Source organism: Lynx canadensis, chromosome A2 (genome assembly GCF_007474595.2).
Source record: "Lynx canadensis isolate LIC74 chromosome A2, mLynCan4.pri.v2, whole genome shotgun sequence".
NCBI lineage: Eukaryota > Metazoa > Chordata > Mammalia > Carnivora > Felidae > Lynx > Lynx canadensis.
The window spans coordinates 163,427,149-163,441,413 of NC_044304.2; the positions used below are offsets into that span (position 1 = coordinate 163,427,149).

At 49.6% G+C, this 14,265-nt stretch overlaps 1 protein-coding gene across 6 annotated transcripts in view; it reads right to left on the reverse strand.

Moving 5' to 3' along the window:
* Window positions 1–14,265, reverse strand: part of PRKAG2 (protein kinase AMP-activated non-catalytic subunit gamma 2) — a 260,684-nt gene that overhangs the window by 86,349 nt on the left and 160,070 nt on the right. For all 6 annotated transcript variants that reach the window (XM_030308857.1, XM_030308856.1, XM_030308854.1 and 3 more), the window contains one exon: window positions 12,319–12,536. In XM_030308857.1, the coding sequence (XP_030164717.1) occupies window positions 12,319–12,536 (218 nt within the window). The remainder of the gene's footprint in view (window positions 1–12,318; window positions 12,537–14,265) is intronic.

Consider the following 14,265-nt stretch of genomic DNA (forward strand, 5'->3'; position numbering starts at 1 on the left):
GAGACTCTCGAGGGAGGAGTGCCCTGTCAGCTGTCCCAGTGCCCGGTATCCTGCCAGGCAAATGACGGGATCTTAGGAAACAACCACTGAACGGCTCACTTCCCTCGTGGGTCCCTGGGGAGGTGACAGAGGTAGGCCATTGGTCAATTTAAAAAAAAAAAAAAATCAAGGTAAAAAAGATTCAACATCCTTTCCTGGAGCTCAGCTACCCTGGGGAACAGAATCAATCAGAATCTCAGAGACCCAGGCCAGGGCTCAGAAACACAGGCCAGGCTCTCAGTCAAGTACGTCTCTCTTATTTGGGCCCTGCTGCCTTCTGTTTGTCGAGTCACGATTCTACCAGCGCAGGGACACGGGAAGGATGCCAATTATAATACCTTTTTTTGACAGCTGGGACAGTAGACATTTTCTGCCTCTTCAACACACTGGCAACACTTGTGCAAGCAACAACTCTCGTGATAATCAACGCCGTTACGAATCAGCTCTCTCCGGCGCTCCTACTCCTTGACCCAATACGAATTTTTCCCCAACTATTTTTAAAATATCTAATCTGCTGTGAGTAATGGGCTATGGAACTCTTAGTGTGCCATTTCTAGGCAGATAATCTTAACACCAAGACCTTCTGAGGCTGTAACCTGAAATTTAAAATGGTAGGCGGGAATATAAAAACAAAAGAGCGTGCGTAAAATCTTATCTATTCCTTCACGTCAAGTGATTTGAAATATTTTTAGATTTTTAAAAATCTAATGGTATGTGTGTGTTTTTTTTTAATGTTATTTGCTTTTGAGAGATGGCGGGGAGGGACAGAGAGACAGGGGGACAGAGGATCTGAAGCAGGCTCTGTGCTGACAGCAGAGAGCACGGTGCGGGGCTTGAACTCACGAATTGTGACATCGTAACCTGAGCCGAAGTTGGACACTTAACTGACTGAGCCACCCAAGCGCCCCGATATTTTTAGATTTTTAAAGGGCTTTCCTATCTTAGAATTTTTGAGATGTTTATTCTTGAGAGAGACAGACTGTGAGTGGGGGAGGGGCAACGAGAGAGGGAGGCACAGAATCCGAAGCAGGCTCCAGGCTCTAAACTAAAAGCTCAGAGCCTGACATGGGGCTCGAACCCACCAACTGTGAGATCATGACCTGAGCCGAAGTGGGAGCCACCCAGGTACCCCTAAAGTGCTTTCCTATCTTAAAAAGTAAAAAGGTAATCATTCTAAATAACAATCTTGGAAGACTGGTTGGTGATTTCCTTCCAAATAGTCATATGAGGAAAACCAGAGATCTTGGAGACTGATTCAGTGGTTAAGACAGTTTTTTAAAAGAACCCCAAACTTCTGAGTTTATTATCTGATGCTGAATTCATTGAGTTATATTATCTCCCCACATACATGATAAAGTAAGCATTGGTTATCTTTTGATATGTAACAGATCACCTCAAAGCTCAGTGCTTTAAATGCCACTTGATCATGGTGAATAATTCTTTTTATATGCTGCTGAATTCGATTTGCTAGTATCTTGTTGAGAATTTTTGCATCCATATCCATCAGGGATCTTGGCCTGTAGTTCTCTTTTTTTCAATATTTGCAAATCAATCAATGTGATACATCACATTAATAAAAGAGAAGATAAGAACCATATGATCCTGTCAATCGATGCAGAAAAAGCATTTGACAAAATTCAGCATCCTTTCTTAATAAAAACCCTCGAGAGAGTCGGGATAGAAGGAACATACTTAAACATCATAAAAGCCATTTATGAAAAGCCTACAGCTAATATCATCCTCAATGGAGAAAAACTGAGAGCTTTCCCCCTGAGATCAGGAGCACGACAGGGATGTCCACTCTCGCCACTGTTGTTTATCATAGTGTTGGAAGTGCTAGCATCAGCAATCAGACAACAACAGGAAATCAAAGGTATCAAAATTGGCAAAGATGAAGTCAAGCTTTCACTTTTTGCAGATGACATAATATTATACATGGAAAACCTGACAGACTCCACCAAAAGTCTGCTAGAACTGATACATGAATTCAGCAAAGTCGCAGGATACAAACTCAATGTACAGAAATCAGCTGCATTCTTATACACTAATAACGAAGCAACAGAAAGACAAATAAAGAAACTGATCTCATTCACAATTGCACCAAGAATCATAAAATACCTAGGAATACGCCTAACCAAAGATGTAAAATATCTGTGTGCTGAAAACTATAGAAAACTTATGAAGGAAGTTGAAGAAGATACAAAGAAATGGAAAAACATTCTGTGCTCATAGATTGGAAGAATATTGTTAAAATGTCAATACTACCCAAAGCTATCTACGTGTTCATTGCAATCCCAATCAAAATTGCACCAGCATTATTCTCAGAGCTAGAACAAACAATCCTAAAATTTGTATGGAACCACAAAAGACCCTGAATAGCCAAAGAAATACTGAAGAAGAAAACCAAAGCAGGAGGCATCACAATCCCAGACTTTAGCCTCTACTACAAAGCTGTAATCATCAAGACAGTATGGTATTGGCACAAAAACAGACACATAGACCAATGGAATAGAGACTCCAGAATTGGACCCACAGATGTATGGCCAACTAATCTTTGACAAAGCAGGAAAGAATATCCAATGGAAAAAAGACAGTCTCTTTAACAAATGAGAGCTTTCCCATTTAACAAATGGTGCTGGGAGAACTGGACAGCAACATGCAGAAGAATGAAATGAGACCACTTTCTTACACCATTCACAAAAATAAACTCAAAATGGATGAAGGACCTGAATGTGAGACAGGGAACCATCAAAACCCTAGAGGAGAAAGCAGGAAAAAACCTCTCTGACCTCAGCCACAGCAATTTCTTACTCAACACATCTCTAAAGGCAAGGGAATTAAAAGAAAAACTGAACTATCGGGACCTCATCAAGATAAAAAGTTTCTGCACTGCAAAGGAAACAATCAACAAAACTAAAAGGCAACCGAAGGAATGGGAAAAGATATTTGCCAATGACATATCAGATAAAGGGCTAGTATCCAAAATCTATAAAGAACTCATCAAACTCCACACCCGAAAAACAAATAATCCAGAAAGAATTGGGCAGAAGACATGAATAGACACTTCTCTAAAGAAGACATCCAGATGGCCAACAGGCACATGAAAAGATGCTCAATGTCACTCCTCATCAGGGAAATACAAATCAAAACCACACTGGGATACCACCTCATGCTGGTCAGAGTGTCTAAAATGAACAAATCAGGAGACTATAGATGCTGGTGAGGATGTGGAGAAATGGGAACCCTCTTGCACTGTTGGTGGGAATGCAAACTGGGGCAGCTGCTCTGGAAAACAGTGTGGAGGTTCCTCAAAAAATTAAAAATAGATCTACCCTATGACCCAGCAATAGCACTGCTAGGAATTTACCCAGGGGATACAGGAGTGCTGATGCACTGGTGCAATTATACCCCAATGTTTATAGCAGCACTTTCAACAATAGCCAAATTATGGAAAGAGCCTAAATGTCCACCAACTGACGAATGGATAAAGAAGATGTGGTTTATGTATACAATGGAATACTACTAGGCAATGAGAAAGAATGAAATCTGGCCATTTGCAGCAATATGGATAGAACTGGAGGGTATTGTGCTAAGCGAAATAAGTCAGGCAGAGAAAGACAGATACCATATTTTTTCACTCTTATGTAGATCCTGAGAAACTTAATAGAAGACCAGGTGGGGAGGGGAAGGGGGGGAAGTTAGAGAGGGAGGGAGGCAAACCATAAGAGACTCTTAAATGCAGAGAACAAACTGAGGGTGGATGGGGGGTGGGGGAGAGGGGAAAATGGGTGATGGGCACTGAGAAAGGCACCTTTTGGGATGAGCACTGGGTGTTGTATGGAAACCAGTTTGACAATAAATTTTATATACATATATACATACACACACACACACACACACACACACACACACACACACACACATACATATAAAAGCTCAGTGGTTTAAGACAGCAGTATTAATTTATTACCTGCAATGGAGAATTGTGCCCTGTCCCCCAAATTCATATGTTGAAGCCCTTAACCCCCCAGTGTGACTGTATTTGGAGATGGGGCCTTTAAAGAAGTTACTAAAGGTAAGTGAGGTAATAGGGTGGGGCCCTAATCCAATAGGACTTGTGTCCTTATAAGAGGAGGAAGAGACACGAAGAATGTGTGTGTACAGAGGAAAGACCATGTGGGGACACAGCGAGACAGTGGCCATCTGCAGCCAAGGAGGCCTCAGGAGAAACCAAACCTGTCAACACCTTGATCTTGGACTTCTGGCCTTCACAGCTGTGACAAATGAATTTCTGCTAAGCCCCCTAGTCTGTGGCATTTTGTTCTACTAGCCCTAGAAGAATAATACATTATTTCTTATGGTTTCTGTGGGTCAGGAATTCATGAGCAGTTCAGCTGGGTGGTCCTGGATCTGTGACCAGGTCTCTCGGTCCAGTATTGGCTGGGGCTGCAGTCTCATCCAAAGGCTTGACTGCGGCTGGAGGATTCACATCCATGGTGGTTCACTCCCACAGCTGGGAAGCTGGTGGTGGGTGTTGGCTGGGGCCTTAGTGCCTCTCCCCCCTGGGCCTAATAAAACCATTTTCATTCATCCCCCACCAACTAAACCCTTTTCTTCAGTTTAGTTACGTGTTAAATATATCACAAGAAGAAATGTGATAGCCTTTTTTGTCACCTATCAGAATTCTGGGATCATAAATCAAAGAAATTAAGTCGAGAATAAGTCCATGCTTGGTAGTTGTGAGGTCCTGCTCAGATCCCCCTTGAGAAATGAAGGATTTCCCCCCAGCCTTTGGGGATCTGCCAGGCGATGACCCTCAACGATTAGCCAGGACAGCCCTTGGCTGAATAGAGTCGTCTTGTCCGAGGTTAACCCCCTCCCAGGAGAGCTGTCATCTAATGACCGGCTGATGTAAGTGGAGAAAGGCCTGGCTCCTTCACCCCAACTTGGGACAGCCCTGAGGAGCGTCCCCCTCCCCCTCACTGGTTTTAGCGTTCCCCGTGGGTCTGCTGAAGACCTTGTCGAGACTGCACTGCATTTCAGCTTCTCCCTCAGGCCCTTCCGCCTCCTTCCTTTCTCTCCCAAGCATTGTGTGATCCTAAGAGTGCTTCCTAATGAACATCGTGCACATTCATTTCTGTCTAGAGTCAGCCTCTCAGGGAACATGAACTGCAGCGGCCACCTTTTTGGGAAACTACTCTCTGAGAAGTCTGCCATCTCAATGAGACTCCTCACATAGAGATAAACGAACTTCTAGACTCCAGGATGCTGTGTTCGGCTGCAGACGCGGCTGTGGAAACCCAGTGGTAAGACGTGTGTGTGGTCGATCTCACAACTGGCCCACAGCCTCCACGGCTTCCCACGTCTGCGCTCTCCACGGCGTGACTTTGTCACTTCTGCCTCGTTCTGTTGGCCAAAGCAAGCGAAAAACCCAGCCCAGCTTCAAGGGCACAGGAAACAGGTTCTGTCTCAGGTAGGGGTCCGTGCACCAGATCCACACCTAGGCATCGTGAAGACTTGTATACGCTTCCGTGTCTCCTGGAACCATGTCACTACCATAAGAACAACTTGGGAGCAGAGACCACACGGAACAGAGGCGAGACATTCCAGCTGGGGCCACCCTGGCCCTACCAGATGCCAAGTGACCTGGTAAGTGACCGCAGACGTGTAAGCACAGCCAAGACCAGAAGGGTGCCCAAGCCAAAGTGAGGACCCACAGAACTGTGAGCCAAATAGACGGTTGCCATCTTACGTTTTGGGGAGGTTTGTCATGGCAACAGAAGAGCTGACACAGCACGTGATCGTGTCGGATACAGGAGTCAACCGGGCAAGAGAAGAAGAGACCCCAGGCTGCAGCAGATACCTTGGGTTCCTTGTCATTGGCTTAGGAACTGACTCTGCTTCTAGGGACTCTGACCCAAGACACAGGTCAAGAGTGAAATTCCTAGAAGAAAAAGAGGGAGAGCACAGGAATAACTGTCGTGGAAAGGGCACCGGAGAAGTACTGAGCCCTCTTGTACCCTCATATCAAGTTGCCAACGCAACGGAAGACGGTTCTTCCACCGGTCCAAGACAAACACCTCCCACCACCCAAGGAATCTCACCCATTTCCTTCATAAGAGCGGAACCTAATGCTCGCCTTTTCCCTTCTGTCGTTAACCACTTCCCTCCTACTGACTCTGTCCTGATTAGTGCTTACATCTATTCCCATTTGTAGGAAGAAACCGTCACCTCCATTCTAACAGCGACAGCCCTCTCTCCTCCCCTTCAAAGTCAGGACTCTTGAGTTATCTACATGAGAGACTTGCACTTCTTCACCTCTTTGTCATTCAACCCACGTTCAGTGGCTTACACGCTTGACCACAGTATTCTTGCCAGTGTTGTTAGTGACCTCAGTCCTTACATTCTAGGCCAGTCTACTGCATTTGGTGTCACTGGTCACTCCTCCAAACGCATGAAACACATTCCTTTTGCTTCTGTGTGTGCCTACTTTTCTGCCTCATTTCAAGGCAATTCGGAATCCCTTCCCTTTATTTGTTCCTTAAATGTCCATGTTTTTCTGGCTCTCTTCTCACCTACCATATGTTTTTGTGGATTATTTCATCTATGATCATGGCATGAATTACCATTCCTATTCTGATGATTCTCAATCTTTAAAAATTTTTTTTTAAATGTTTGTTTATTTATTTATTTATTTATTTATTTATTTATTTATTTATTTATTTTTGAGAGAGAGAGAGAGAGAGAGAGAGAGAGAGAGAGACAAAGCATGAGCAGGGGTGGGGCTGAGAGAGAAGGAGACAGAATCTGAAGCAGGCTCCAGGCTCTGAGATGTCAGCACAAAGCCCGACGTGGAGCTCAAACCTACGAACTTTGAGATCATGTCCTGAGCCGAAGTCAGACGCTCAAGCGACCGAGCCACCCAGGCACCCCATGATGATTTTCAATCTTAATTTCTACCTCTAGATGCACATATCCAACTGCCCTTTGGATACCTCCTCTTGAATGTTCCACGGACACCTTATTATACCACCACCCGAACACACAACGTGTGCCTATACACACGCGTGCACCCCGCACGTGCATGCACACACACACACACACAGGCACACACACACAGCCTGCTCCTCCTTCTCCCCTGTTCCCTACCCCAGCAAGTGCAACTCCCATTCGTTCAGTTTCCTAAGGCAGAACTTCTGGAGGCATCCTTGATTCTACTCCCCCCCCCCCCCCAATCAATCACGGCCTTCTAAATTCTTTCCAATTCAACCTCTTAAATAGCTCTTTACTTATTAACACCGGTCCACTTGTTTCCACCATCAGCTACCACCGGGCCCAGATGATTGCGCCCCATGTCTCATCTGAGCCCCTGTGCGACTCAATTTCAATCTCATTTCCACACCCACCCACCCAGAGCACCCAAAAAGGCAAAGCTGATTATTGCTCTCGTCTGCTGAAAAAAATGTCCGCTTCCTTCCTCTGGGATCGGTTCTTCCACTCACTCAGACTAGACTGGGTGTTTTCTCCCGTAATAACAGCACAGGTTCTGTCAAACTCTCGTAACTATTCACCTGTCTGCACCCCCCAGATAGACGACTTTCCCGCCTGTGTGCAACGAGCCATTAGCTATTTCTTGAAGCCCTCCAGTGTACAATGTGCTGTTAATCAAGCAGCGAGGAGAACAAACACGGCCCTGCCTCACGCAAGCGTCTCACACATTTGTCACCTGTTCCCCCTTCCTGCGCACAGTTTCTGGCACATAGCAGTTGCTTACTAAGTATGTGTCGAATAAATAAATAAATAATAAAAATGAGTGCTATTTAGGGGGCGTCTGGGTGGCTCAGTCGATTCAGCATCCAACTCTTGATTTTGGCTCAGGTCACGATCTCACGGTTGTGAGATCGAGCCCCGCGTCGGGCTCTGTGCTGACAGCGTGGAGCCTGTTTGGGATTCTCTCTGACCCTCTCTCTCCACTCCACCTCCCTCTCAAGATAAACCAATAAATAAACATTAAAAAAATTGAGTGCTATCTACTAAAGACTAACTGATTGCCTTTATCCCCATTCCAATTTTAGAGTAAGATTCATGGGAACACATTTTGTAAAATGGATCTTCAGGGTCAGTGTTTACAGAAAGTGCCTCTCTGTTCCAAAGGGCAGAGACAAATTATTTCTAAATATTTTTAGGCTGACAGAGTCATTAAGCGACTCACATTCCTCCAATGAAGATTATGCTGGTAGCCGATTATTGAAATCAGCCGAGCTCTTAAGGAACTTGGCACATAAAGACGATTGACACAGTTCAATGATAAAGAAGCACATTTTACATGAACTTGAAATGACCATCAGCCCTCCTGCCTTAAAGGGTCTGCTCAAAGCAGAACAGACCCAGCAAGCAGCGGCTGTGGAGGCCGTGAGCAGGAGCTCCCAGACGCCTTGGGTGACAAAGGTTACAGATGCAATCAGGCCTGTCCCATGTCAGGGAGCCAGTGGGGCCTCTGTCTTCCAATTTTGAAATGTATCATTTCACAACATAAGTGGAGAGCCTCTGGCGATCACCCTGATTTTCTGAAGCTCAAACTATATAAACGCCGTAGTCTTGTCTGAATCACTTTTTCAAAAAGAATTAGATGGGGGCGCCTGGGTGGCCTAGCCGGATAAGTGTCCGACTTCAGCTCAGGTCATGATCTCGTGGTTCGTGAGTTCGAGCCCCACGTCGGGCTCTGTGCTGACAGCTCGGGGCCTGGAGCCTGCTTCGGATTCTGTGTCTCCCTCTCTCTCTGCCCCTCCCCTGCCACTCATGCTCTGTCTCTCTCTCTCTCAAAAATAAACATTAAAAAATTGTAGTGAAATATACATAATAGAAAATTTATCATCTTAACCATTTTTAAGAGTCCAACTCAATGGTAGTGTTTTTTTTAATTTTTTAAAAATGTTTATTGATTTTTTTTTTTTTTAAATTTTTTTTTTTTCAACGTTTATTTATTTTTGGGACAGAGAGAGACAGAGCATGAACGGGCGAGGGGCAGAGAGAGAGGGAGACACAGAATCGGAAACAGGCTCCAGGCTCCGAGCCATCAGCCCAGAGCCCGACGCGGGGCTCGAACTCACGGACCGCGAGATCGTGACCTGGCTGAAGTCGGACGCTTAACCGACTGCGCCACCCAGGCGCCCCTGTTTATTGATTTTTGAGACAATGCGAGAGACAGAGTGCAAGAAGGGGAGGTACAGACAGAGGGAGACACAGAATCCGAAGCAGGCTCCAGGCTCCGAGCTGTCAGCCCAGAGCCCGACGTGGGGCTCGAACTCAGGAACCATGAGATCATGACCTGAGCCGAAGTTGGATGCTTAACCCACTGAGCCACCCGGGCGCCCCCATGATAGTGGTTTTAAGCGCATTCACACTGTTGTGCAACCAGCACCCCCATCATCTCCAAAACTTTTCATCCCCATACTGGAACTCTGTCCCCATGAAACGCTAACTCCCCATTCCTGCCCGCCCAGCCCCTGGCAGTTACCGTTCTATTTTCTGTGTCTATGAATCTGACTACTCTGGGGACCTCATGCACGTGGAATCACACGGGACTTGTCCTTTTGTGGCTGACTTACTTCACTCAGCATCGTGTCCTCAGGGCTCATCCGGGTTGTGGCAGGTGTCAGCATTGCCTTCCCTTTCAAGGCTAAGATCCCCTTGTACGGGATGACCATCTTGTCTCTCAGGACGTTTGGATGATTGCTGAAACATCGCTGAAATGTCACACGCGCCATCAGCCACGTGCGGGGAATCGCGGGCCCTGACCGGGGCACGCATCACTGAGCGTGGAAGACAGCTGAAGACACTTCCTCTCTGGCCCCGGAACGACCTGGGAAATCCCAGAAGGACCCCGGCCTCAACCATGGGCTTCTTGGCTGTGTGAAGTTTAAACAGCTAAGAACGCCGTTTTCCAGTCAATGTCCCAGGAAAAGAATTGGCATTGGCCCAAGAGCGCCTTCTGGATTCTCTCCTACTTAAACTCGGAAAGGCCGGCACAAAACTTCTGCAATCGCGATCGCCGCCAGCGACCTAAGCTGAAAATAACGGTTTTCTCTTCAAATCTCTGCCTCTTCCTTAACGGGGCCGTGCTATCAGGCATCACTAGTCAACGAGGACAAACCGGTATTTTGAGACTTTGGCCTCTCTGCTGGTCACTTCTGTCTTTAGTCCTCCTCCCGCTCCCGGCCCCCACGGACGGGCTCCCTCTGTCCCAGATCTCCTGTGTTAAATGCCCAGGAGACCCTTTCTAGATCGTCTCTCGCTCCCGCCCAAGAACGTGGGGGGACCTTCCTCCGAGCGCCATGGCTCTCCGGGGCCAAGCCCTGTAGCCTGCCTCATCTGGGCTGTTCCTCGGCTTCCTCGGCTTCCCGTCTCCAGCCCACCTCCTAGTCTGCTGCCAGGTTCTGGACCCTCGGAGAGGGCCCGCGGCCCCGCTCCTTCCCTATGCTGCAGTCGCGCTCATTCCCGCCCAAGTCACGGCGAATTTTCTTCTCTGGAAGGCTCTCCCTTCACCTCCCCGCCTCTCATTTAAACCCTCCCAGTTACTCAAGGCTCAGCTCACTGGTGCCACTGCACTGGCCCTTATCAGACAACAGCATTTCCCTCCTCCCCTCCTCTAGTGTGGACTATTTGCCTACTCTCCGTCCCCACTCGACCTCCTTTCTGCTTTTACTTAACGGCTTTATCTGAGCGTTCTTCTTCTTTTTTTTTTTAAGTTTATTTTTTGAGAGAGAGAGAGAGAGAGAAAGTGCCAGTGGGGGAGAGGCAGAGAGAGAGGGAGAATCCCAAGCAGGCGCCACTCTCTCAGCGCAGAGACCGACGCGGGGCTCGAACTCACAAACCGTGAGGTCATGATCCAAGCTGAAGTCGGACGCTTAACGGCCTGAGCCACCCAGGCGGCCCTGGTGGAGTGTTCTTCCGTTCCTGGTGAGACTGGAAGCCCAAGAAGGCAGAAATAATACATTGCGTTTTATCCCTCGGCACCCGGAACAATACTCTGCTAAGGGTACGCTCGTAAAGTCATCACCAAAAGAACGAGGAGAACAGTGACGGTATCTTCTCTGCATGACAGACCCATGTTGGCGCCCCAAAGAGAACAACCCCAGTGGTCGGGTTGTGTCCCCACAAACAGCTACGGAGAAGGCTTCCGCTCTGATGCCCGTGAGCGTGACCCCGTTTGGACATAAGGTCTTTGCAGGCGTGACGAAGTAAAGATGAGCCGGAGCACGGCTGGGCCCTAATCCAGGATGAAGGGCGGCCCTACAAGAAGGGGGAAACGTGGACACATGCAGACACAGGGCCCACAGCCACGTGAAGACCGAGGCAGAGGCTGGTGTGATGCGGCCACAAGCCAAGAAAAGCTGGGGCTCTCGGAAGCCTGAAGAGTCGAGGGAGGATCGTCCCCGCTAGAGACTTCGCAGGGAGCAGGGTCCTGCCCCAACCAGGACTTCAGACCGCCGGCCTCGGGCGCGGTGAGACAAGAGCTTCCTGTTCGTGTAAGCCACCCCCCCCCACCCCCGAGTTCACGCGCTTTGTTACAGCGGCCCCAGGGAACGAATCCAGCAACCGGATACGACAGTTCCACCCACATAGACGGACTCCGGACACGCTTCTCGCACCCTTGCTGGGCCCAGGAATAACACTGAGCATCGACGTGCCTTCTACGAGCCAGGCAGGGTTGGAGGGCGTCTCCACGCTTGGGGCCACCGTGCTGCTGGCGAGGGCCCGCGTCCCGCCACTAGGCCGGCTTCTCCCGCCGGGGTCCACTAGCCCCCCTCCTCGGGAGGGTGCAGGGGCCCCGGGCTCCCCCCCGAAAGCCTCACCTTTGCCAGCACGCTCCCCAAGCCAAATGCTGCCAACCTTGAAATCTCAACACTCGACGATAAAACTTCAATTCGAAAGGCCTGTTGCTTTGCCCATGGCTTTTCCCTTGGGTTTCCCAATCAGGATAAATTCAACTAAAGCTCTTAAGGGCTGATTTTTGTTCGTCGGTTGGTTTGCTTTTAAAGAAGCTGAGGCAAGAAACACTTTCCGGTCACGCCGCAGACATGACCACTTTCCACTTAATTTCCGTTTGCCCGCTGTGCCCTCAGCAGTTTTTGTTGTTGTTGTCGTTGTTTTTCCTCAGCCTGCGATTTATGATAAAACATACCAGAAAGGTCGGGGGTGCACAGCCTTGACTTCGGCTGCGCTCAGCCAGACTCTGCCCTCCCTCCCGACGCCTGGCGGCCCGGCCCACGGACTTACGGTTCTGGAGGAAGCATGGGGCGTGGGTGATGCTGATGGAGGCCCGGCTGTGCTCTGGAAGGAGGACGGGCAGTACCTCTGGCCTGTGTCCGGAGGGGAAGTGGAGACATAGATGCGATTTTCCAGTCGCTCAGGCTCATGCTTGTAGGATTCGAGAGGAAACGTGTGCTGCTTGGCCGCTTGGGTGGGTGTCGACGGAGAGGAGGAGAGGCCTGAGGCTGAGGAGGAGACCACGAGAGCTGTTAGGAGTCTGGCTGAGACAGAAGAAGGCAAGAGAAGGGCTCTTCCACTTCTAAGAGCCCCAAATCTCAAATGGCAAGAATCTGAATTATTAAATTCTGAATGTTGGGGACAAGCTCGTATCAACGTATTTTTTTTTTTTTTAATGATTAGTTTGAGAGACAGAGAGACAGACAGAGGTGAGCAGGGGAGGGGCAGAGAGAGAGGGAGACACAGACTCCGAAGCAGGCTCCGGGCCTCGAGCTGTCAGCACAGAGCCCCGACGCGGGGCTCGAACCCACGAGTCGAAGTCGGACGCTCAACCGACTGAACCACCCAGGTGCCCCTTTATCAACGTACTCCTCCCCTGCAGAGCGTGTGGCCAGAGCACACGGAGTGGAACCAGGGTAGGGAAGTTCATAAAGTAGGCCACAGAGACAAAGGTCGACGTTGTGGAAGGTCACGTGACGACTAAGAACCAGACAAAACGTGCGATGACCGTCAAAATGCGCAACCTAAATCTTGCCACCGTGAGTTTGCGGAGGCGAGAGTTGGCCACGAGGGTGAATGCTGAGGGGACGCGGGAGGAGGAGCAGGCCTGGGAAGGGGCCTCGCAAAGTGACAAAGTGAAAAGTCACACGGATAGGGAAGAGGGTCTTTGCAGAGGCCATCAGGTTACAATGAGGTCACGCTGGAGTAGGCTGGGCTCTTAACCCGACGGGACCGGTGTCCTTATAAGAGGAGAAGCCGTAGAAATGGACACACACTCAGAGGAGAAGCCAGGTGACGAGAGAGGCAGAGACCGAAGTGATGCATCCCTAGGCCAAGGAGCACCAAGCCCCGTCGGCGACCAGAAGCTAAAAGAGGCACCAGAGGTCGCTACCCAGGGTCTCGGAGGGAGCACGGCCCTGCTGACACCTCGGCTTCAGTCCAAACGTTAAGCCACGCAAGACAAAGCAAGGATGTCGGGAGACGGAGCCCGGGGGTTACCTGCCGTGTCCCGCGTTCCAGACCCCTCTGCTCACACGGAGACACGAGTGCTCCCTTCTCTGCTTCCGTCCTCGCTCCCCGGAGGGGCCTCCCACTCCTCAGGAGTCAGTTCAACCGACCTCCTTTTCCTGACGCCACGGCCTGTGGCTTCTCGCTCCCCCGGACCCAGGAGCACGTCGTATCTGTGCAGCACGTGACCAGGGAACGAGAAGATATTTCACGCTAAAGCCAAGCGTGAAACCGCGTCAGTCTTCTGTCCCCCACAGAAGCCGCCCTTTGTCTGTGGGGCAGGGGCTCTGGGCCACACTGCTGGGTCCCCACAGCGGCCAGCGCCGGCCTGGCGAGGGGAAGGAAGGTTCCTGGAAGACGCTTGCCCCAGCAGGCAAGGCGGGACAAGAGAGCACGAAGGGCCTAAGGCTCCAGCTCAGCTCGCGTCTTCTCTGCCTCCCCGAGCCCAGAGAGCGTGGGGGGCACGTAGGTCCCTGGTGGGCATTTCGGAAGGAACCCGTCGAAGGAGGAGCGTCGTCTTCTAGGGAGCCGCTCTTCCCACGAAGCCATCCCGAGTGGGAAGGCCCGCTCCAGGCAGATCCCCGGGAGGCAGGTGACAGCAGGAGACAGAACACTCTAGCACCCACGGGTTTGTGGGTCTCAACTTAAGGCACAAAAAGGCCTCCAACAGGACAGCCCCCGACTCTTAAAAACAAAAGCTTTCCCCCAGAGGCCTTGAGAAGCCAGGCT